The sequence below is a fragment of the Toxorhynchites rutilus genome, chromosome 2 (assembly GCF_029784135.1).
Source record: "Toxorhynchites rutilus septentrionalis strain SRP chromosome 2, ASM2978413v1, whole genome shotgun sequence".
In the NCBI taxonomy this organism is placed as follows: domain Eukaryota; kingdom Metazoa; phylum Arthropoda; class Insecta; order Diptera; family Culicidae; genus Toxorhynchites; species Toxorhynchites rutilus.
This window is the reverse complement of record NC_073745.1, coordinates 202,546,139-202,567,085: the sequence shown is the minus strand read 5'-3', so window position 1 is coordinate 202,567,085 and position 20,947 is coordinate 202,546,139. Positions and strand designations below refer to the sequence as shown.

Here is a 20,947-nt window from a genome sequence, read left to right as displayed (position 1 = left end):
TTCATGATACTGCAGACAACATACGAGCCAATATTTTTGTCGTTCCAGTGAAAATTTATGTGAATCCGTCATTTGATTTGATACCGCTAGCCGACGAGAATGTAAGCGCGTGTTACTATTAGTTAGAACGATTGTTGTATGCGTGAATTTTAAATCATGTATTTATTTATTGTGGAATCAAAATAAATATTAATATACAGCCAAGCGGAAAAAAATTCAGGTGAAATTATGATTACAAATAAAAATACTAAATGTGAAGAAATATTCCAATTTTGAACAAATTGACAATTTTTTTTAAATTTTGTGAAAACCCAACAAAATCATCAATGCTTCCACCATAAAGTAGAAATTTGTTTAGTGATCGGTGAATACCCAAAAATTATCTCGCATCCCTAGTTACAATTACAATGAATTACATTCTCCAACCCCTCGGTTTATTATTGCGGGCTATATATTTTTTCAATTTTGATCTTTGTTTTGTTTAACCTCGTGGTGGATCGAGACGTTCAATTTTACGGAATTTATTGTTCTTCTCATATTCTTGATTCGAGGATATATTTTCGAAGTGTGTAACTTAACCAACTGCCGATAATTACAATGGGGAAACTCAACAAAAAGCTAACGTTATCAAAAGGAGCCCTCAAAACATCAACAGATACCGAAACAAAGTCAGTGTCTGGACCGTTTCCCATATATCGTTCCAATCCGGTGCAATTGAATGGACCTGAACCGAAGAGTTTTAAAATTCCTCCTAAAGCATCGAAAATAGTTAAGCCAAATTTACATCCTGCTGAAACGAAAACCGTGATAAACGATAAGGAAGACAAAACACCAATCAAATCGAAGAAGATCCGTAAAGTGGCCATCACCCGAATGAACAAGAAAGACAAAAAGAAATTTCGTAAAGAAGAGGTTTTGAAAAAGATCGAGCTCACACAGAAAGCTTTTAAAGACGATAAAGATCGGAAGAAGCGTGAGAAAACAGCTGTGACCGGTGATATGAGGCCTCTACTTGATGCCTTACCGTCATTAGACTCGTTGTTCAAACTGAAACCTGCTGATACTCTTAAGACAGGAGTTCCAAAGTATGATAAGAAAGCAGTACCCAAAACAAAACAGCAGCTTAAAGCAGCAAAACATAAGGAAAACAAGCGAGAGTTCCTGAACCGATGCCAGAAGGTCAATCAGGTGCTGAAGTCGAGAAAGTTCAAGAAGGATCCAAAGAAAATGATAGCGGAACATATCAGAAATTCAAGGAAAGAACAGATACAGCTCTTGTTGGGCAGCTGAAGTCATTCAATCAACTTAAATGAGCACAGCTTTTGAAAATAACCAACTTTATGTCGCTATAATTAGTTTAAGAATTATCTTAGATCGAATATATATATTTTGTAATAATAACAGTAAATAATAATATTATAAAGTATATAAACTAATAAAGAGTAAAATATACTTATATACAATCCAAAATCAACTTCAATTTTGATGAACATTCAGTGCGTCCATCAGTGAATATTGAATGATTTCTTCACTTCATTAACGAACAATTCGTCTCGTCTCGGCTCCAGTCACTGTCGAGACGAGCAAAATATCCTATTCCAGAACACGAATTTCATTGAAATGTTCTATTTGGTAGACTGGAAAGACTTCTGTATTTTTTCTCGGTATGATCTTCTTCTACTTCGTTTTGTATTTAAGAGGTTTTAAACTTTAGGGTTCATTCGCCTCTAGTCGGTATGATCAGTGATGTTAGATGTGCAGACATGTTTTGAGATAAACAAGAATCATTTCTAAAATTGATCAATCGAGACTCAAAAACCCAACAAAGAACAATAGGATTCATAATTCCTTTTGTTTTATTGATATTTTTTCTACCAGCATATGGTTTTATCACTCAGACGTTTCATTATTATGGAGTTATTGGGGCCAATGTTTTAATTAACTGTTTAAAGGATTTAAATCTATATACATATATTTCCCTTGAGATGAAGGTGGAAGGAAGCCACAAATGGCTACCACCATGGCGCTCATTTCTTTCACCTCCCTTCCTCACCCCTCGTCCGAAAATCAATAATTTTGCGAAACAGTGTGAAAAAAATGAGCGTTTTCACACACTTCCCATCAAGTAAGATCAACCAAACTCTAATCGATTACTCACAAGATATTAAATTTTCATTTACCGTTGCAATATATAGTGAAAAACATTGGAAAACTCGAGCTAGTGCTCTGAAAGTTACATTTTCATATTTCAATTTTCGCAATGGTTTTGTTTGTATTGTTGAAAGCATCGTTATTTTCTCGACACCGATGCCAGACAACATCATCGAAACAGCTATAAAAACCACTCAATAAAATGTTATTCAAGTCATAGCGTTTCATGTTATGAAAATCAATAAAATAAAATTGTATTGATATCAATACAATTATTGTTTTTACGTTTAATGGGTCTATAATGTGAGTTTTAGCAACTTTAACATTGGTTAAGAAAATTAAATTGCAGAGCTCGGAACACTGTGCTCCCTTGGCCGAGTGGTTAGCGTCATAACTAACATGCCGGGTGTTCGGGTTCGATTCCCGTTCTGGTCGGGGGAATTTTTCGTCAAAGCAATTTCCTCCGACTTGCACTGTGATCACGCGTATTCTAGAGCTTGCCACTCAGAATGCATTCAAGGCGTGTTATTTGGCATAGAAATCTCAACTAAGTGCAAATAAAAATGACGCAAGTAATACTACGTTGAGACCAAGGAGCTGGAATTGACAGGTGGTTCGTTTTCGACAGTATGAGGATAAGGCATGGATGATGCGAGGGGGGATGAAAAATGACAGCGGCTTTTTTTGTTTATAAACAAAGTAGATCAAATCTTTATGCTACATAGCGGTCCCCACCAACATATACCTACGCTGGGCTGGTTTCAATCGAACTAGCTGTTGTGTCTCACAACCCGAACGATCAGGCGAGTCTTCAGCTAAAGCAGTACGGCACAAGCCCACCGGTTATTAAGAGCCACCTCTTTTATATACCCACTAGCAAAGCTCCCACAATCGCTGAGTTTCCAATCCCAGCAGCAACGGCAACAACCCTCACGTCCCGTAGAACAGCAATGCAGACAATAACTTGCAGCAGTCACCGAAACACTACAATGATGCCAACAGCGTAAACAAAACCAACATTTATACGCAGCAAACACATAGCGGCATGCACTCCTCATTGCATGCCATTTGTTATCCTCTTTCTCGGAAAACTCTAGCCGTTCGTTTTGCCGCTGTCAATTCGAACTCAAGTAATGGCTGAACAGCAGTTCTGACATAACGTTCCACCTTATTATACCGCCTTGGTTGAGATGGCGAAGTTCCTCTAGGAACGTTAGTGCCATTGAAGAAGAAGAAGAAGAAGCTCGGAACACTGCCATGGCTGCCTCTGCTATCGAAAATAGTAAACGGAAAATAAATTTTAAATGTTATGAATGTTTTCTTTTATTTAACATCGTCTTCGATTACTAGCACAGACTGAACTTATAAACTAAGTATAATTCTTAATCCTATTTTTAAAATTTTGTTTCGTAAAATTAAAGTCGAATTCATCACATACGGCATTGAACTGTCGAATACACGAGTCAAGAGGGTTATTGTAGCCGTAGTTAGTCCTATGATACGGGACTGCTAACATAAATGAGTTCTGAAAACGACGAGGGGGAGTGTTCAGCGGAATCTGTGCGAGCGGTTCAGGACAGTCAATACATCCTTGAATTATGTCAAAAATGAACATTCGCTGTATTGTAGTGCGCCTGGAATTTAATGATTCCATCGGTCGGAATACGGAGAAAGATTGGCTGGATCGTTCCATGGAAGTCGTCTCAGAGCAAACCGTAAAAAGTTTTTCTGCACCCGTTCGATTGACAAAACGTGAACTACGTAATGGGGAGATCAAATTGGAGCAGCATACTCAAGAATACCACGAACTAACGTGCAGTACAAAGTCTTCAAAGCATGAATATCAGTGAACTCGTACGCATGACGGCGAATGAATCCTAATACACAGAAAGCTTTAGCGGTCATAACGCCCACGTGCTCGTTGAATCTGAGCTGAGTATCAATCATGATTCCGAGATCACAGATTGACGATGTTCGTTCCAGTATTGACGATTCCACCCTGTATTGATGTAACACGAGGTTATTGGAGCGACCAAAGGAAATGATCCTGCATTTTTTGTCGTTGACATGCATTCCATTATCGCCACATTATATGAGCATTGTAGTAATGTCCTCTTGAAGAGCAAAGCAATCCGAAAGTGATGAAATCACCCTGTAGATTTTCAGGTCATCGGCGAATGCAAGCTTAAATGATGAAAGCAGTAAGCTCAGATCATTGATAAAGATGTTGAACAATAGTGGTCCAAGAACGCTTCCTTGTGGTAGTCCAGAAGTGATGCTGAAACTGCGAGATCTATATGAATTGACCAAGACATATGCAGTGCGATCGCGGAGATTTAAAAATATCCATTCCGTTATCGAATCTGGGAAACCTATCTTCTTTAGTTTTCCGACTAGTATGACGTGCGGGACAGTTTCGAAAGCTTTCGCGAAGTCAACGTACGCTGCGTCGATTTGTAGTCTTTTTTCAACTTCACGGGACAGTGTGGTAACGTAGCACATCAGATTCGTTGTGGTGGAGCGATGCTTCATGAATGAATGCGATGCTTCATGTTATGAATGTTATAAATATATATATATATAAATTATAAATGTAATAAATTTGCTCATGTTACGATTGCCTATGATCAGAATTTTACTTCATATACAAATACACCGTCTATATATATACAGCCATTTCATGCCAAACCGATATAGTGGTTCTCAGTTTTTCGTGAAAATTGGTAGTTTTGTTCTTAATCGCAAAATATTTGATCCGTATTTTTTATTTTTTCATTAGGGTGACCATTTCCATTTTAGGGTTGTCCGATAAGTCAACTTTTTCCTCTTTTTTTTTTTTTTTTTTTTTTTCCAAAAATGACTTTTTTCAAGAATTCATAACTTTTGAACTACTAGACCGATTCAGATGATCGATATATCAAATCAAAGCCAATCACCTGGTCTATTTTGAAAAAATTTCACGCCTTCAGATAATTCGAGTTCTGCTCTCGTTATTATTGATTGTATTCGTTTTTTATTGTTTTTCATAGTCCCGGGCCAAAAACACTATATTTTTTTATATTTTTCCTGGAAAGCTGAGGATTTCTCACATAACATATGTCGAAACCAGTGGGGCGTTTTTTTCGTTTTTGAGTTTTGATTTTTCAAAGTTAACCGATGGTTCGAACAATCAATTTTTTCCCTATTTTTCCAACAAAAAAAAATCATAACTTTTGATCTACTGGACCGATTCAGATGATCGACACATAAAATTAAAGCCAATTAAATGGTCTTTTTTGAAAAATATTAGACTTGCGAAAAAAAATGGATTTTGATCTCGTAATTATTTATTGTTTTAGTTTTTTTTATAGTTTACATGGTTTCGGGACCATGGATGCTATATTTTTTCATATTTTTTCTTGAAAGCTGAGGTTTTTTTTACGTAAAATATCCAAAAATCAGAGATGTGTTATTTTTCGTTTTTAGGTTATGATTTTTCAAAATTAACACGTTTTCATTCAATATTTCTATACGAAGTCAACATATTTTCGTTCAATATTTCTATGCGACTAGACTGGGTGTATGTGACTAGAATTCAGTTAATTAGCAAATGTATCAGGCTAGCTAAATGGATTCAATTTGATATATTGGTCATCTGAATTGGTCCAGTAGTTCAAGAGTAATAAATGTTTGAACAAAGTGGAAAAAAAATGTGAAAAATTATTTTTTGGACCATCGGTTAACTTTGAAAAATCATAACTCAAAAACAAAAAAAAAACCCTCTCTGGTTGCGACATATATTATGTGGAAAATCCTCAGCTTTCCAGAAAAAAATATAAAAAAATATAGCGCCTTTGATCCCGAGACTATGAAAACAATAAAAAACGAATACAATCAATAGTAACGAGAGCGAATTTTCTGCAGGTATAGTATAAGTTATGACCAGATGAATGGCTTTAATTTGGTATATCGGTCATATGAATCGGTCTAGTAGTTCAAAAGTTATGAATTTTTGAAAAAAAGTCATTTTTGGGGGTGGCCCGGTCCGGCGGACTATAATAATTATATTTTTCAAATTTTGAATGAAATTCATCCGTTAGTTATTTTCCTTTGCTCATTTCATAGAGACACTGAAAGACACTTTACACTGAAAGTTCATTCGCATTCGCTCAGTGATTGGTGGAATTATTTAGTGAGAAATTCCACCATGGAATTGTTCATGTAAAATAATTATTCTTGGGTTTTTTTCGTTTTGGATGGCAGAAAGGTTGCTATTACAAGTGAAGATCAAATTGGAGATCAAATGGAGATTAACGATTCAGCTTCCATAAAATGCCTTTCTTATTTTTCAATATCTCTCCAACCATGTCGAGTTCAAATGGAGGACTCAGGGGGTCTTCGTAGCCACTTGGTTACGCCGTTCGCTTAGTAAGCGATCGATCGTGAGTTCAAAACTCAGGGCTCTTTTTTTTAAATTTTTTTTAAATTTTTTATTCTTTATTTTTGAGACTTTCAGCCTCCTGGGATGGTTCGTCTCAGAACAGGGCCCTCATTGACCATCTTTGTGTTGTTACAGAATAACTACGTCCACGCAACAAACATTAGCGATGGAAATCGATCCACGGTCGAAATAAGATCGATTCATCCATACAACTGCTCTGCCCTGCGGCAGGACACATCGGGCTGCTGTTCTATAAATAACTCAACAATGGTCAATCAACTGTCTCCGCTGTCCGGTCTAACTGGATAATGGAAGAACAAAAGGAATACCCTTAAGCCTAAATGGCTACTACTGTGTAATTTACCATAATGTAATGGAACAGAAAAACTTAACGCCTAAAAATGTCTACTACTAACTACTTTGTAATTTACAATTTATAGAAACATAAACATATGTACATGTACACGATTAAAAAAAACCCGGCTCTGTTATAGCAAAATGCTAATGAGCTTAATAAATAAATAAATAAATGGGATAAAAAAAGAAAAAGGAGGACTTCAGGTTTGGTTGAGAAAGCAAAACAAAAAGTCTAATTCAAGGGTTTGTAGACCACTCTTTGAACTTAGGAGGACAACATGCTTTTGATGAGAACTGATGAAGCTGTTTACGCAGTTTCAACTCATGGCATATGCTCCTGAGTCACACAAGTGTGATGGAAAAATGATTATCGCAAACTTAATGGAGTATTCATTGTAATGTTGTGAAATCAATTTAGGCAAATTACGTTGGATTAATCACATCCATTGAAGTTTTGTAAGATCCTCCTTAGCACTTGAATACTAGATTAAGTAACTGGATGGCCCATTCTTCCAGCAGTTTCGGGTTTTCCTGTGTTATATGTACTTGTGGTACACGTACTACGTGAAGTAGATCTAGCGCAGAACTATTTACAAAACCATAGGGTTTCTCTGAGTAACGTTGTGGTTGTGACCAGACTCAATGCACTGGTATTTTTTTTTGTATTTTTTTATTTTATAAATTCAAGCTAGACACATGATAGCAGTATCTTACCACTAACTGAAAACGTTGATTTTCAAAATGACAAATTTCTATGCCGAAGTTTCGGACATGGACATTTGAAGACTGCAGGAATTATCCTGGACGATGCCAATTAATAGACTGCATTGGAAGCGTTACAGTTTATCGTGAAATGGGACTTCTAAGAAACGCTTCAAAATTTTACAGTGGAATTGAAGCTGTTACTAATGATTTGCATTTCTGTGGCACCTAGTGAAAGAATACACGAGCTAAATCGGGTCGACATTTGATTTCAACAAGACGGTGCCACATGCCACACAGCACACGAAATGATGGGTCTATTACACAATCAATTTGGTGAGCAAATCATCTTTCGTTTTAGACCAGTGAATTGGTGAATTGGATCGTGCTATTTGACGCCGTAGGACTGTATTTTTGAGGGTATGCCAAATCTCTTGTTAAAGCCGATAAATCAGCATAAATTCAATCACTTGAATGCAACATCACACGTATCCTTGTTAAGATACCAGCCGATATGCTTCAAAAAGTAACTCGAAATTGGACTTCACATATGGATCACCTGAATCGTAGTTGTGATCGACATTTACATGAAATAATCTTAACAAAAGGTAAGGATTGATTTTAACCCCCAATAATGAATGTTATGGGGGTCTTCGTAGCCACTTGGTTACGCGTTCGCTTACCAAGCGATCGATCGTGAGTTCAAACTCAGGGCCCTCAATTGACCATCTTTGTGTTGTTATAGAATAGCTACGTCCACGCAACCATCATCAGCGATGAAAATCGATCCACGGTGGAACAAAGATCGATTCATCCATACAACTGCTCTGTTCTGCAAGAAACATCGGGCTGCTGTTCTATAAATAGCCCAACAATGATCAATATCAACTGTCTCCGCTGTCCGGTCTGCTGAACAATGGATGAACAGAAAGAATAACCTTACGCCTAAATGGCTACTACTGTGTAATTTATCATAATGTAATGGAACAGAAAACTTAACGCCTACATGGTTACTACTAATTACTGTGTAATTCACAATTTATAGAAACATAAACATATGTACATGTACACGATTAAACCCGGCTCTGTTACAGCTAAATGCTAATGAGCCTAATAAATAAATGGGATAAAAAAAAATAAATAAATGTTATATTCAGTGGCGTCGATTGGGGGTGCGGAGGGGGTGGACCGCCTCCGGGTGCACAATTTTAGGGGTGCAGAATGAACCGAATTTATATGAATAAATAGATTTATTCCTTTTCTGGTGGGGTAATGGGGGTGCAAATTGACTTTTCCGTCCCGGGTGCGAAAGCTTCACTCGACGCCACTGGTTATATTCCTTACGATTTTTCTGTGTTTGATCTGTAAATTGAAATCCAAACCCTTATGAAATAACCTTTTATTATTACATCCGTAACACATTGAGCCCCGGATTGTTCTTACTACGCTTTCTATTCAGCCCGGATCAAGAGCATTTGTACAATATCAGCGTCGGTCCCGCTCCCAAAGATATTCATTGTATTCAAAGAAAATAGTCAGAAATTCGTCTAGAAAGTAGTCTTCTTCTTCTTAAATGGCACTAACGTTCCTAGAGGACGTCGGACAGACGCCGTCCAACGTAATATTACTTGCGTTATTTTTACTAGTACTTAGTTGAGACTTCTATGCCAAATAACACGCCTTGAATGCATTCTTAGTGGCAAGCTCTAGATTACGCGTGACCACAGTGCAAGTCGGAGGAAATTTCTTTGAAAAAAAATCCATCGACCAGAACGGGAATCGAACACAAACCCCCGGCATGTTAGGTTTGACGCCAACCATTCGGTCACGGGAGCACTAGAAATCAGGGCTCTGCATAGTCATAGTAAACTGAGGATAGTCAGCTGACTATCTGACTGACTATATCCATAGTCAGTTAGTAATGACTTTTGGCTTCTTCACGCAGTTTCTCCGCCAAAACGACTGAACAGTCAGTCGGGCGTTTAGTCGCTATCTCTCTCTACCGACTCGACTATATCATTTCATTCTTCCCAGTCAAATTGTCCTCATTGCATTTTGAAGTGACTTCCCCCAAAACGAATTAGTTCCTCTCTTTCTCTCTCCCATGTACATGTGCATGCATCGATGTTTGAGTTCAACGTGGTTTGACATACGCTACAAGTAAGCTAGATTCTTTTGTGTCGTACACGAAAATTACTTTCACGTATAAAATAACGTGCAGTGTGTGTGCGCTATTTTGCACGCCTAGTACTAACTAATACTAACGCGAGGAACTTTATAGTATACTTGATAAATGTCTAAGTTTGTTGGTTTGAGTTCACGATGGGTAGACAATAAACCGTCCATTGATGGGGTAACTTCTTTTGAGCATCAGAAATCATGCCTTCGTTCCTCTTTATATGGACGTAAAAATAATATTGTGTACGCGGGTATGAATTAGTGTCAAGGGGAAATGGAAGTGTGGATTGAAGTCGGTTGAATGAAGAGGCAGATTTGTATTCATTAGTCGAGTCAGTTAAAATAACCACTGACTGGACTAGTTCACCAGTCATCCTCGCTAGTCAACGCTAGTTAATTCATTTTCTAGTCAAGTCACTTTTTGTTGTGGGCGACTGCCGATGCATCCGTCATCCGCCCCGGGTGTCACCCGGTCACGCTGTGCCACTGACGTTGGGGAAACTAATGCCGGTCTGCACAAATTCATGCGGGTACAAAAGTATCCGCACTTTGCTTCTATTTTGCAATGCCGATTTCCTCTGGCTTTCAAAAATTTGTTGGGGAAATTCATACCGGTTTGCAGAAATGTATGCGGGTACAAAAGTTCCTGCACCTTGCATCTATGTTGTAACGCTGATTTCCTCTGGTTCATTGGATTTGAAATCTGTGTTAGGGGAACACACAGATTCCAACGATCATACATCAACCGCTGCGTAATCGTAACTGAGTGGATTTCCGAGCGGGTATTCGTTTATATACGATTTGTGTGGTTTCAATAACCTGTTTTCAAAGCAACTTTTCTATTGAAATAAGCTTTCGGGTCAATAATTGACAATAATACAACTCTTGGACATTTTGTCTTTCGAATGAAGTGAAAATCATACCACTCCGTTCAGCCGGCAAAGAAGTATTAACGTTCAAAACCTTGCACTCCAAGCGTCACGCTCTCGTATTTGAAATTCTGAACTTACACCCCGGTATAGAAATGAAAGGGGTAGTCCTACGTCAAAAAGTAACAAAGGAATACTGATGCCTTGAATCAACAAGATGAACAAACACACTAGACAACGACTCGAATCGATATATCAGCGACCGCGGCCGAACGGTCGAGTCAGTCGAGCTACTCGTCTGTTTTTAGTCGAGCTCGACTTCTGGAATATGAATACAAACGAGACGAGCGCTCGTCTTCTGGGATAGGGCCCAAATTGTAGCTAGTACATTGAACAATATTGCTGAAGACACCTGGTGAGTTATTCAAATCATTACGGAGTACTGGTATTCACTTGATGGGTTATATTATATAAATCGAATCGAGAAGTTGATACAATCACTATCACTTTGATAGTAAAGCCAAAGCATCATTTTTATGGGCAGACTTGCATTTATTCAATTTCTTGTGTACAGTTTTGTTCGACAATCTTTCGCAATCTTTCAAGCAGCTTAAGCAATTCTATTCTACAAGAACATGTTTGCTTTCTCGTCGGAAACTATTCTAAGTATTTTTTTTATGCTGACCATAGAGTTGAAGTTTTTGTCATTGATATGATTTTGCATGGATCTTTTGATCGTTTATATTTTTTCCAAAAAATCTGCAGTATCTCTGCAGTTCACTGCAATCAACATTCATTATTTCTCTGAATTCAACGTCCAAACTTTTGAAGGAACTTTACTCACTAAATAAGGAAAGCATATTAGCAGTGGATAAATTGTTGGATGTTTTCTAATTTTGATGTTATTCGATTCGAATATAGATATATTTACTATAGATTCACCATTAGTTTGATTGTATTTTAATCCTGGCGAGAAAATATTGTATACAATCTTGTTATATTGACTTTGAGTTCAAAAAATTTCTCTTAAGTAATATTATACTCCGACACGAATTTCTTCACCAACAACTCTGCCACTACTCATATATACACATCATACAAGGAAACATTGTTCCCCATATCCAATCTAGTTATTATTTGCTACATTCGTTAGATATTCTGGTTAATTAATTTAGCACTGTTTTTAAAAGCCTCGAAGCATTTGTGCGTAATGAAAATAATTTGGTATTTTCTCCCTGGAAGCTTATTCAGACGATTTGCAATAATCATACATATTGATTAAAATCCGCAGAACGGAAACAAAAACAGGTGGTAGTCACTTGGTGCAAGGTCCGGACTATACGGCGGATGCAAAAGAACCTCCCATCCGAGCTCCCGGAGCTTCTGGCGCGTCACCAAAGAAGTGTGTGACCTGGCGTTGTCCTGATGGAAGACAATGCGGCCTCTGTTTATCAAAAATGGCCTCTTCTTCATGAGTGCTACCTTCAAGCGGTCCAGTTGTTGGCAGTACAGGTCCGAATTGAGCGTTTGGCCATAGGGAAGCAGCTCATAATAGATTATTCCTTGACAATCCCACCAAACACACAGCAGAACTTTCTTGGCCGTTAATGAGGGCTTGGCCACCGTCTGAGCCGCTTCAGCGGGCTTCGACCACGACCGTTTGCGCTTCACGTTGTCGTAAGTGACCCACTTTTCATCGTCAGTCACCTTCCGCTTCAGAAACGTGTCGATTTTGTTGCGATTCAGCAGCGATTCACATGCGTCGATACGGTCAAAGATGTTTTTTTGCGTCAACGTGTGTGGCACCCATACATCGAGCTTCTTTGTGAATCCAAGCTTCTTCAAATGGTTAATTACGGTTTGATGACTTATCCCCAGCTCTTGGCCGATGCTACGGCTGCTACTATGCCGGTCTTTCTCGGCTAATTCAGCGATTTTGTCGCAATTTTCGACGACAGGCCTTCCGGAGCGTGGCGCATCTTCGACGACCTCTACACCAGAACGAAAACGTTGAAACCATCGTTGTGCGGTGGAAATGGAAACTGTATCGGGTCCATAAACTGCACAAATTTTATTGGCAGCTTGAGATGCATTTTTGCCTGTAAAATATGTCGGATTTTCTCTTTATTTTGCTCCATATTTGCGACACTATAACTCACGAACGACTTAACCAAACAAAACACTGTCGAGGACTATATTATAGCGCGCAAAAATACTTTTCCAACAAGCTATAATATGACTCGATATAATGAATACAACTAGAACTACGCGCTTACAACGACACCTCGCGGAAATACCGCAGGACTTTTTTGACAGCCTAATATTATAAATCCGGAGAGCTATTTTATAGTTTTCATTTTCAACCATGAAAGCTTGGACAGGGATCCCAGTATATTTATTACCTATAATTTTCACTCTGTTAAAGTGAAAAAAATCAGGATCATTTCTGAAAAATCGGGCAAAATTGAGTGTTTGTCAAAATATCAGGGAACGTGCCAAAATGCCTGGGGAATCCTGAAAAATCAAGAAGATTGGCATCTCTGCCGGTCACAGCTACGATTATGGCCAAACCATTGTCATTCTTTTGGATATATATAAATTCAAAACTAGAGATGGGCAAAACAGTTCATTTTGATGAACGGTTCACTCACTGACTGTTCATCTAAGTGAACCAGTTCTTTTGAAGTTTTCTTTCGCTCTTTCATTCAGCGGTATTAAAAACAACATAGAATGTTAGCTGGAACCTAACATCAATGGACAGCTATTCATTGATATCGCTGGATTGGATAGGAGATTTTTTGATTCGTATGGGATTTATATTTTTTAAATTTAGTGGGGAAAGATAAGATGCTTCTTCTTTAATTTCGCAAACTGTATGTGAAAATATGTTTATCGACCGACAATAGTATGTGTAATAATTTGATGCGCACAAAATATGTACAATTTTTCATATTTTCTGTTAGGACAAAACACAGGTTCCATGTAAGATCATGTTTCATAATAATACATTTAGAGAAAAAACCAGCAGTGTTTTTTTTTAATTTTTACTAAATATCAATCATACAAACAATCACGTACTCGAAATAGGCCAAAAAAGAGATTGAAAGTAATGATTTTTTTTCTCAACTTGCCCTCACTAAAAGATTTTATGTTTACCTAATTCATGAATCACCCCAGCTTCCCCTAGTTTTTTTCTGATAATTAGAAAGTATATGAATGCTAAAATCTAAATAATGTTTCAACTCAAAATTGAGTATACGCCAACAAAATAAACCGTGCGTCACATGCAATATGCTCGTAAATGTAATTCAAATATTCGGAACGCAAAAGAACGCGAAAGAACTGCTCAAGTTTAAAATTTTAAAAAAATGTATAAAAAAGACGGGTGGGTGACGTCGGGGACATAACCGAAGAGGCGTAGGACTACATCAAGGGCTGTCAATTTAAATAAATTATCGAATGTCCGAGTAGTTTTTCTGTAACTATAAGCAACGCTCGCAAAACATCATTCTTAAACAAATAATTAACAAATCGTACTATTGTCTCCGCAGAACGGAAACAAAAAATCCGAAATCGATTGTGTTGGTTATAACAGAGGTAAATTATGTTGATTTGTCCAGTCGAAAACATGATCTTGGTTTGTCCACTTTTTGAATGCTCTAGTTCAGCGCATCTTTGTCAAATCAGGTACAGTAATTTACATTTAATGCGACATTTAGCTAATTTGACAGACCTGTAATGCGACACGTTTAATTGGACATTTTTACCTCTATTTGGGCATTTTTTTTTATCTTCGCTTATTTTTCGTCGGCCTATTTCCGCCACTTTAGAGCCAATCACCGACATCAGGGAGGCGACTCCACCTGTTCCTACCTATCAGACTCAACAACTCATGAGCAAAATCGGGCAAAATTGAGTGTTTGTCAAAATATCAGGGAACGTGCCAAAATACCTGGGGAATCCTGTAAAATCAAGAAGATTGGCATCTCTGCCGGTCACAGCTACGATTATGGCCAAACCATTGTCATTCTTTTGGATATATATAAATTCAAAACTAGAGATGGGCAAAACAGTTCATTTTGATAAACGGTTCACTCACTGACTGTTCATCTAAGTGAACCAGTTTTTTTTTATCTTCGCTTATTTTTCGTCGGCCTATTTCCGCCACTTTAGAGCCAATCACCGACATCAGGGAGGCGACTCCACCTGTTCCTACCTATCAGACTCAACAACTCATGAGCCGGGCCAACTTCTTTTACTTCCCTTCCGAAGAAAGACGTAACCAGAGATTTTTCGCCTCAGAAAATCCCAACGACGCCAGCTGGGATTGAACCCAGGCCGATCAATTTGGGCATTTTTGTAAACATCGAGTTCGGGACCCAAATTATGGCCCCACATTAAAAGTCACCACCAGACGTCGACACTGTACCACTCTTATCGACTATGTTCAATTACAGGTCAAAATCGCCTCCAATGCGACACTGAGTGGTGCCTCAACATTTCGCATTAAATGTAAATCACTGTATTCAAATGTTTCCAAACATATAACTAAAATTGTCTTTTTCATAATTTACAGTACTTTTATAGGATTTTCATACGGATTCACATTAACATCCACCTTTTATTGGTGTCAATGCGCCCCTCATTTGAGTTAACTTTTGATCGATTACCAGATGATTATTTGGTACGTATTCAGACCTTTTCTGGATTATAACACTTACAAATATTATAAACATCATGTGTGCATACCATTTGTATTAGAATATATGAATATATTGCAACCATGCCATATATCTAAATCATGTAATTAATTCAACTCGATGATCTCAGTTCTGATCATGGTTTGTCCGATTCGCTGATGTTGGATTGTCCACATGATAACTATGGCAACCGCTTGGCGCATTGCAGTTTGTCCATTCGATGGCACGTTGCTGATGATATTCGTGGAACAGTGGCCTTCAAGTGCCCGCAGTCTGCAGACTTTTCATCGTCCAATAGTTTGATCGGCTTCTTGCTCAATAAGGAGAAATATACGCACATTTTTTCGTAATAAATTTTATTCTGAGGTCGATGAAATGGGGACGATCCCCTCCTCCCATCGTAGGAAGCGGCGGCCTCTTGCAAGCAAACCTGTGTTCCACCGATTGCCCGGCTAGTTTCGAAACATAGGAGTCGATCCTTTCAGTAAAGTCCGACCGAGCGTTAGCAAAGGCCGGACGGCATAGTTTGGTCAACAATGCCAACCTAGTGAAGTAATTATTATTGATCATGTGAGGGCTGGTTTAGAGGAAAGTAGAACAATTAATTTAGTACGCAATCATTTTAGGCTCAAAACTTTCACCGAGATAAGGAAGACTAATGAGGCTATCTTATCTCAAATCGACTCTACGAGTACTCGTTGATTTAGCAGAACGCCGGGAAAATTTGCATTAACAACGATTTTCATCGACAGAAGAAAGACGCATTCGCAATCGACAACCATGTTTTACTGATATCTTGAGCGTTCTAGATTATAGAAGCAAATATTTTAAGACACAATAAAATTATTTGTTATTTTCAGTAACAGAAAAGAGCCATTTTATTGTTAGATTCAAAATATGAAAAGTGATCCTCGTACGCGGTTAGCACGAGTGAGATGAGGACCTTGCGATGAAAGTGTGTAGCTAACCGTGTAGACTCAGTTGGTCACACTAGCTCCAAACACTCATCAGAGATTGTGTAAACTAGAAACATGTTTGGAGCGGCCTAGGGCTTGGAGTTGATCTGAACATATCTGAACATATATTACCATGAGATTGAAAAGAAAGAATGGTGCCGGTCGGTAAAAGTGAATCTTATTCGTCTAGTGGACTGTATGATATGCTCCAAAAATTGTACGTTACCGATCAATTAGCACATTTCGTTGAATCAACACTACTTTCTCCGTCTGATGAGTTTCGGGTGCTTCGTACAAACCTGCGCACTCAGTTGGTATTCGAGTGGTCAAACGCTATCATCTTTAAGAAGCTTAAGAAGCGATAAAATGAAGCTATCCATACTAATAATGGTTTTTATTAAAAGTGCAGTTTGTTCCAGGTTGTGGCCAGAACCGGGAATTCAATCAAATGAAACATCTTCCGCCACTCGTCAGGCAAGAGGTTCGTTCGGGATCCGTATTATCCGTGATTGCTAACATAATCGTCATATATGTTGTTGATTTTATTTTAGTCTTCCCCTTCTATACTCTCGGAAGAATTTCGAACTCGGCTTGCACGGGTTCCAACGGTTTATCGGGAACATGTCTAATCCGCGGTGAATGCGCTGCGGATGGAGGCATACCTTCCGGCAGTTGCAGCACGCAAACCGCGCAAGCCGTATGTTGTGTTTGTGAGTAGTTTGTTTGCGTGTTATTAGTGAAATGAAAGTTAATTTTGCATTATACAGTTGTAGGAACTTGTGGCGGGTCAACATCTAATAACGTAACTTATTTTCAAAATTCTGGATATCCGTCACCGTACAATGGGGGTGGAAGGTTAGTTGACACCTAGTTTCCCCGAAAGTTTCTTATGCTCATGGTTTGATTTTAGCTGTTCGTTCACGGTCATCCCACCTGATAACACAGTCTGCCAGCTGAGGATCGACTTTCGCGCATTTTCGTTGTCACAACCGGATGCGACTGGAGCATGTGTAGTGGACAATATTCAAATATCTGGTGCGAGCTCCCGAGTCCCCGTCATTTGTGGGGATAATAATGGACAACACATTTACGCTTCGTTCAGTGGCCAGAGTTCGATTACCATAAGAGTTGCGATGACTGCAACGACCTCCTTCAACCGACTATGGAACCTTCAGTTGACTCTGATTTCGTGTACTAGTGCGTTCAAAGCTCCTGCTGGATGTTTGCAGTATTTCTTAGACAGCACAGGAGAGGTATCCAGTCTCAACTATGGTTCAGCTGCAAATCCTGCATTGAATGCATTGGGAATGGCTGGAACTCGACAAATTGCGAACTCAAATTATGGAGTCTGCATTCGAAGTGGGGCTGGACAATGTTCGATCACATATACTTTGGTGAGTTGAAAATTGAACGTGAACAGTCTGATACTTAAAATTGTATGATGATTTTTGTAGCCAACGGGCGACCCGTTTGCGTTTACCTTAACGAACGACGTTACGGCTGTACCGGTTGCAAATCTGGGTACTGGATTGGTGGGTAGTCAAGGAATCGCTTGCACTACAGATTATTTGATAATTCCTAATCCAGTGGGTATTGCTGCCGATCGATTCTGCGGATTAGGTTTGGACCCTATTACAAGTAAGTGATATACGTTTTATTTACGTTTTTGAGTTGTTGCTGTACTTTAATTTATTTTATTTCAGGTAATACACTGCCTTTTAGTTTATTCTATATAACTGATGCAAACGATAATGGCGATGTGGCGAATCGAGGATTTCGATTGGAATATGCGCAAAATGCTTGCCCAGTTTCGGGGACGGGTTGATAATTATCAGAAGTATTGAAATATATTTATTGCAAATTACTTTAGAAAATGTTCAATAATATAATTAATCCATGGTTTTTAGAACGCTTCATTTACGCTTTCTTTATTCTCAAATTTGAATATCTGTGTCCATGTTCTGGCAGGGGAACTGGGGAGATTACGGACAGGTTAAGAGAGGATACCATCGGTTAACTTTGAAAAGTTATAATTCAAAAACGAAAAAAACCCTCTCTGGTTTCGACACATGTTATGTGAAAAATACTCAGCTTTCCAGAAAAAACATTTAAAAAAATATAGCGCCTTTGGTCCCGTGACTATGAAAACAATAGAAAATATATACAATCAATAATAACGAGAGCAGAATTCGAATTTTCTGCAGGTAATGTATTTTTTCAAAAAAGACCAGGTGATTGGTTTTAATTTTATATGTCGATCATCTGTGTCGGTCTAGTAGTTCAAAAATTAATTTCCGAAAAAAGATATTTTTGGAAAAAAGAGGAAAAAGATTTTTCAGACAACCGTAAAATGGAAATGGTCACCCTACTGAAACAATAAAAAAACGGGTCTAATGTTTTGCGCTAAACAACAAAATTTCCACTTTTCACGAAAGTCTGAGAACCACTATATTGGTTTGGCATGGAATGGTTGTATAACTAGAATAAGTTCAGCATATGTAAGCGCTGGTGAATTTCTCACTGGTGAGAGATAACTAAAGTTGACCGCAGTTCTACTTCAGGTGAATACATTCACAAAATAAGAGAGGGATGACTCATTCTCTCTTTCTTGTACCCGTACTCATAGGCTGTTGAATGTGTTTGCTGCCAGCAGATGGAAACAACGCTCATTTATAAATCAATTTCTATTAATTTGCGTCTGCCATCGATGGTTAGTTTATTGTCCTGACCAGTGCCACAAATTATCAAAATTTATTCACGATTGAAGGAATTAGCTTTTTCCCAGTGTCGGATGATTTCTCTTCTGTTGACGCTCAACACCATATCTGTCATAATGAGTATAACGCAAGAGTCTAGACGCGTGAATTTTGTCTGATATATTTAACGGAAACACCATGAACTTTCATTATTGTCAATAATTTCAGGTGATTATCACGAACGTTAAGTTGATCTTCATCGGCAAGCGAATTTGAATTTTTGTTGAAATCGTGTTTGATTTCCAAATTTAGAAAAAAAGGAAGGACCACGAATCCGGCAACATTAGATTTCGTTGAGCGTTAACCGTTGTGCGGTGTTGAGCGGCTGAGTGAGGTTTAGCGTTGAACGGCGTTGAGCGTTCCGTTCCTTTTTCATACCGTATTATACTGACTTTCAACACTTTTTGGCTGGTTCATCACTTTTCTTCCATTTTTGGAAGAATGTCGAGAGTGAGAATTGAACTCGTTAACTTTAGCGTGAGAGGTACGGCCCTTTGCCGTTTCCGCTTTCTATGCTCTTTTACACCTGACATCTCGCTAATTTTTTTCAATGATATGGAAGCCATCATCTTCTTTTCCAAAATGGCATCGGAATACGATATTCGACTTCTGCTGTTGAAGCCATTTCATGCAATACCCATATCGTAGAGTGTTATGTCATTGTTGATCATTTAGAACCAGAATCATTAAACCGGAAATCAAAACAAGATTATGTTCGGTTTCAGCTCGTCTGTTATTGTCACCCATTGCCCATCTGATTGGGGGTGTATGCCATTCTTGGCCAATCGGGAGTAGATTCATAAAACATAGCAAGAGTTATACTATTGTAACAAATGAGCCCTGGTGTTGTATGGTTCGTTCAAATTAGTCATTCAATTTTTCCGCTAAAAACGCGCTGGGAGCGGAAGTGTGTGTCCGTTCCGTTTCTTCATTCAGTAGGTATTTAACACTTCGCTTAATTCAGCAATGAATACTTCCGTACAGCATTTAATCATTAGGTATACTTATTTATAGTCCTGAATTGTTCGTTCGATCTCTACTTCCTATCACTTCACCGTAAACAACGTTACGCACGAAGACTTCGTCAAACTGACCAATGCAAGCAACAACTTTGAAAACTGGAATGGTAATACGCAAAGAGTCTCGGTTTCAAACGCGCGATAAAGTATAGCTGGCCGTGAAAAAAAGGCTCGTACAAAACAATGTCAACTCTCCGGAATGTTTGCCCTTGCGACTTATCAATATTCATTCTGAAGGCACAGGAAACTGATGCCTTCGCTTGAATTACTCCAGACCGTCTTCAATCTCAAAGCTGGTATTTATTCGAGGAATCAATACGTCTTCTTCTGAATGACACTTGACTCCTCGCCTGCTTCTTCCTGCTGCTGAGCATCGATCTCGTCCTGAATTACATAAGGCAATTTATAATCATGAAGCGTTTTGCCATAGTGCGACAGGTACACTCTGTCCAACTTCTATAAGACCAGATGATGATCTTGCTGCTTTGTGGCACTGTAAAAAAACAATGTTTCAATTTATATTCTAGTGTGTAGACATCGGTAACCATGCATTTCACCAAGAAAATATCAGAGTATCAGAGAAATTGCTCGTCTGATTGGACGATCCCATCAAATAGTGCTCATTTATTTGACGAATCCTCAAGAATACGGTAAGAAAGAGAAAGATCCACGTAAATCGAAGCTCGGGGATAAGCGGGAAATAGTTAGAACAGCTTCGAATACCTCAAAATCGCTTATGCAAATAAAGCAGTATTTCAATTTAAATGTTACTCGGGTGGCAATTCGTCGAGTTTTGGTAAAAATCAACGCATAAAGAGGGCTTGAAGAGGTAAGGCTCC

The 20,947-nt window shown here is 38.4% G+C and overlaps 2 protein-coding genes across 2 annotated transcripts; both read left to right on the top strand.

Annotated features, from left to right (window-relative positions):
- The first annotated feature begins 476 nt into the window (after window positions 1–476).
- LOC129769349 (ribosome biogenesis protein SLX9 homolog) lies at window positions 477–1,470 on the top strand. Its single transcript, XM_055771565.1, has one exon. The coding sequence runs from the start codon at window positions 598–600 to the stop codon at window positions 1,288–1,290; it is 693 nt and encodes a 230-aa protein (XP_055627540.1). The 5' UTR covers window positions 477–597; the 3' UTR covers window positions 1,291–1,470.
- A 15,250-nt stretch (window positions 1,471–16,720) lies between these two features.
- On the top strand, window positions 16,721–18,158 carry LOC129766607 (uncharacterized). Its single transcript, XM_055767186.1, has 6 exons — window positions 16,721–16,814; window positions 16,885–17,043; window positions 17,101–17,188; window positions 17,244–17,727; window positions 17,788–17,971; window positions 18,037–18,158. Exons 1-6 carry the CDS (start codon window positions 16,721–16,723, stop codon window positions 18,156–18,158), a joined length of 1,131 nt encoding a protein of 376 aa, XP_055623161.1.
- Window positions 18,159–20,947: the final 2,789 nt, after the last annotated feature.

Bases quoted from the DNA above. Each gene is read 5' to 3' on its own strand.
- LOC129769349 (XM_055771565.1), top strand. From the start codon at position 598: ATGGGGAAACTCAACAAAAAGCTAACGTTATCAAAAGGAGCCCTCAAA.
- LOC129766607 (XM_055767186.1), top strand. From the start codon at position 16,721: ATGGTTTTTATTAAAAGTGCAGTTTGTTCCAGGTTGTGGCCAGAACCG. The intron at 17,044-17,100 runs GTGAGTAGTTTG...TGCATTATACAG, and splicing joins GCAAGCCGTATGTTGTGTTT to TTGTAGGAACTTGTGGCGGG. The intron at 17,189-17,243 runs GTTAGTTGACAC...GTTTGATTTTAG, and splicing joins CCGTACAATGGGGGTGGAAG to CTGTTCGTTCACGGTCATCC.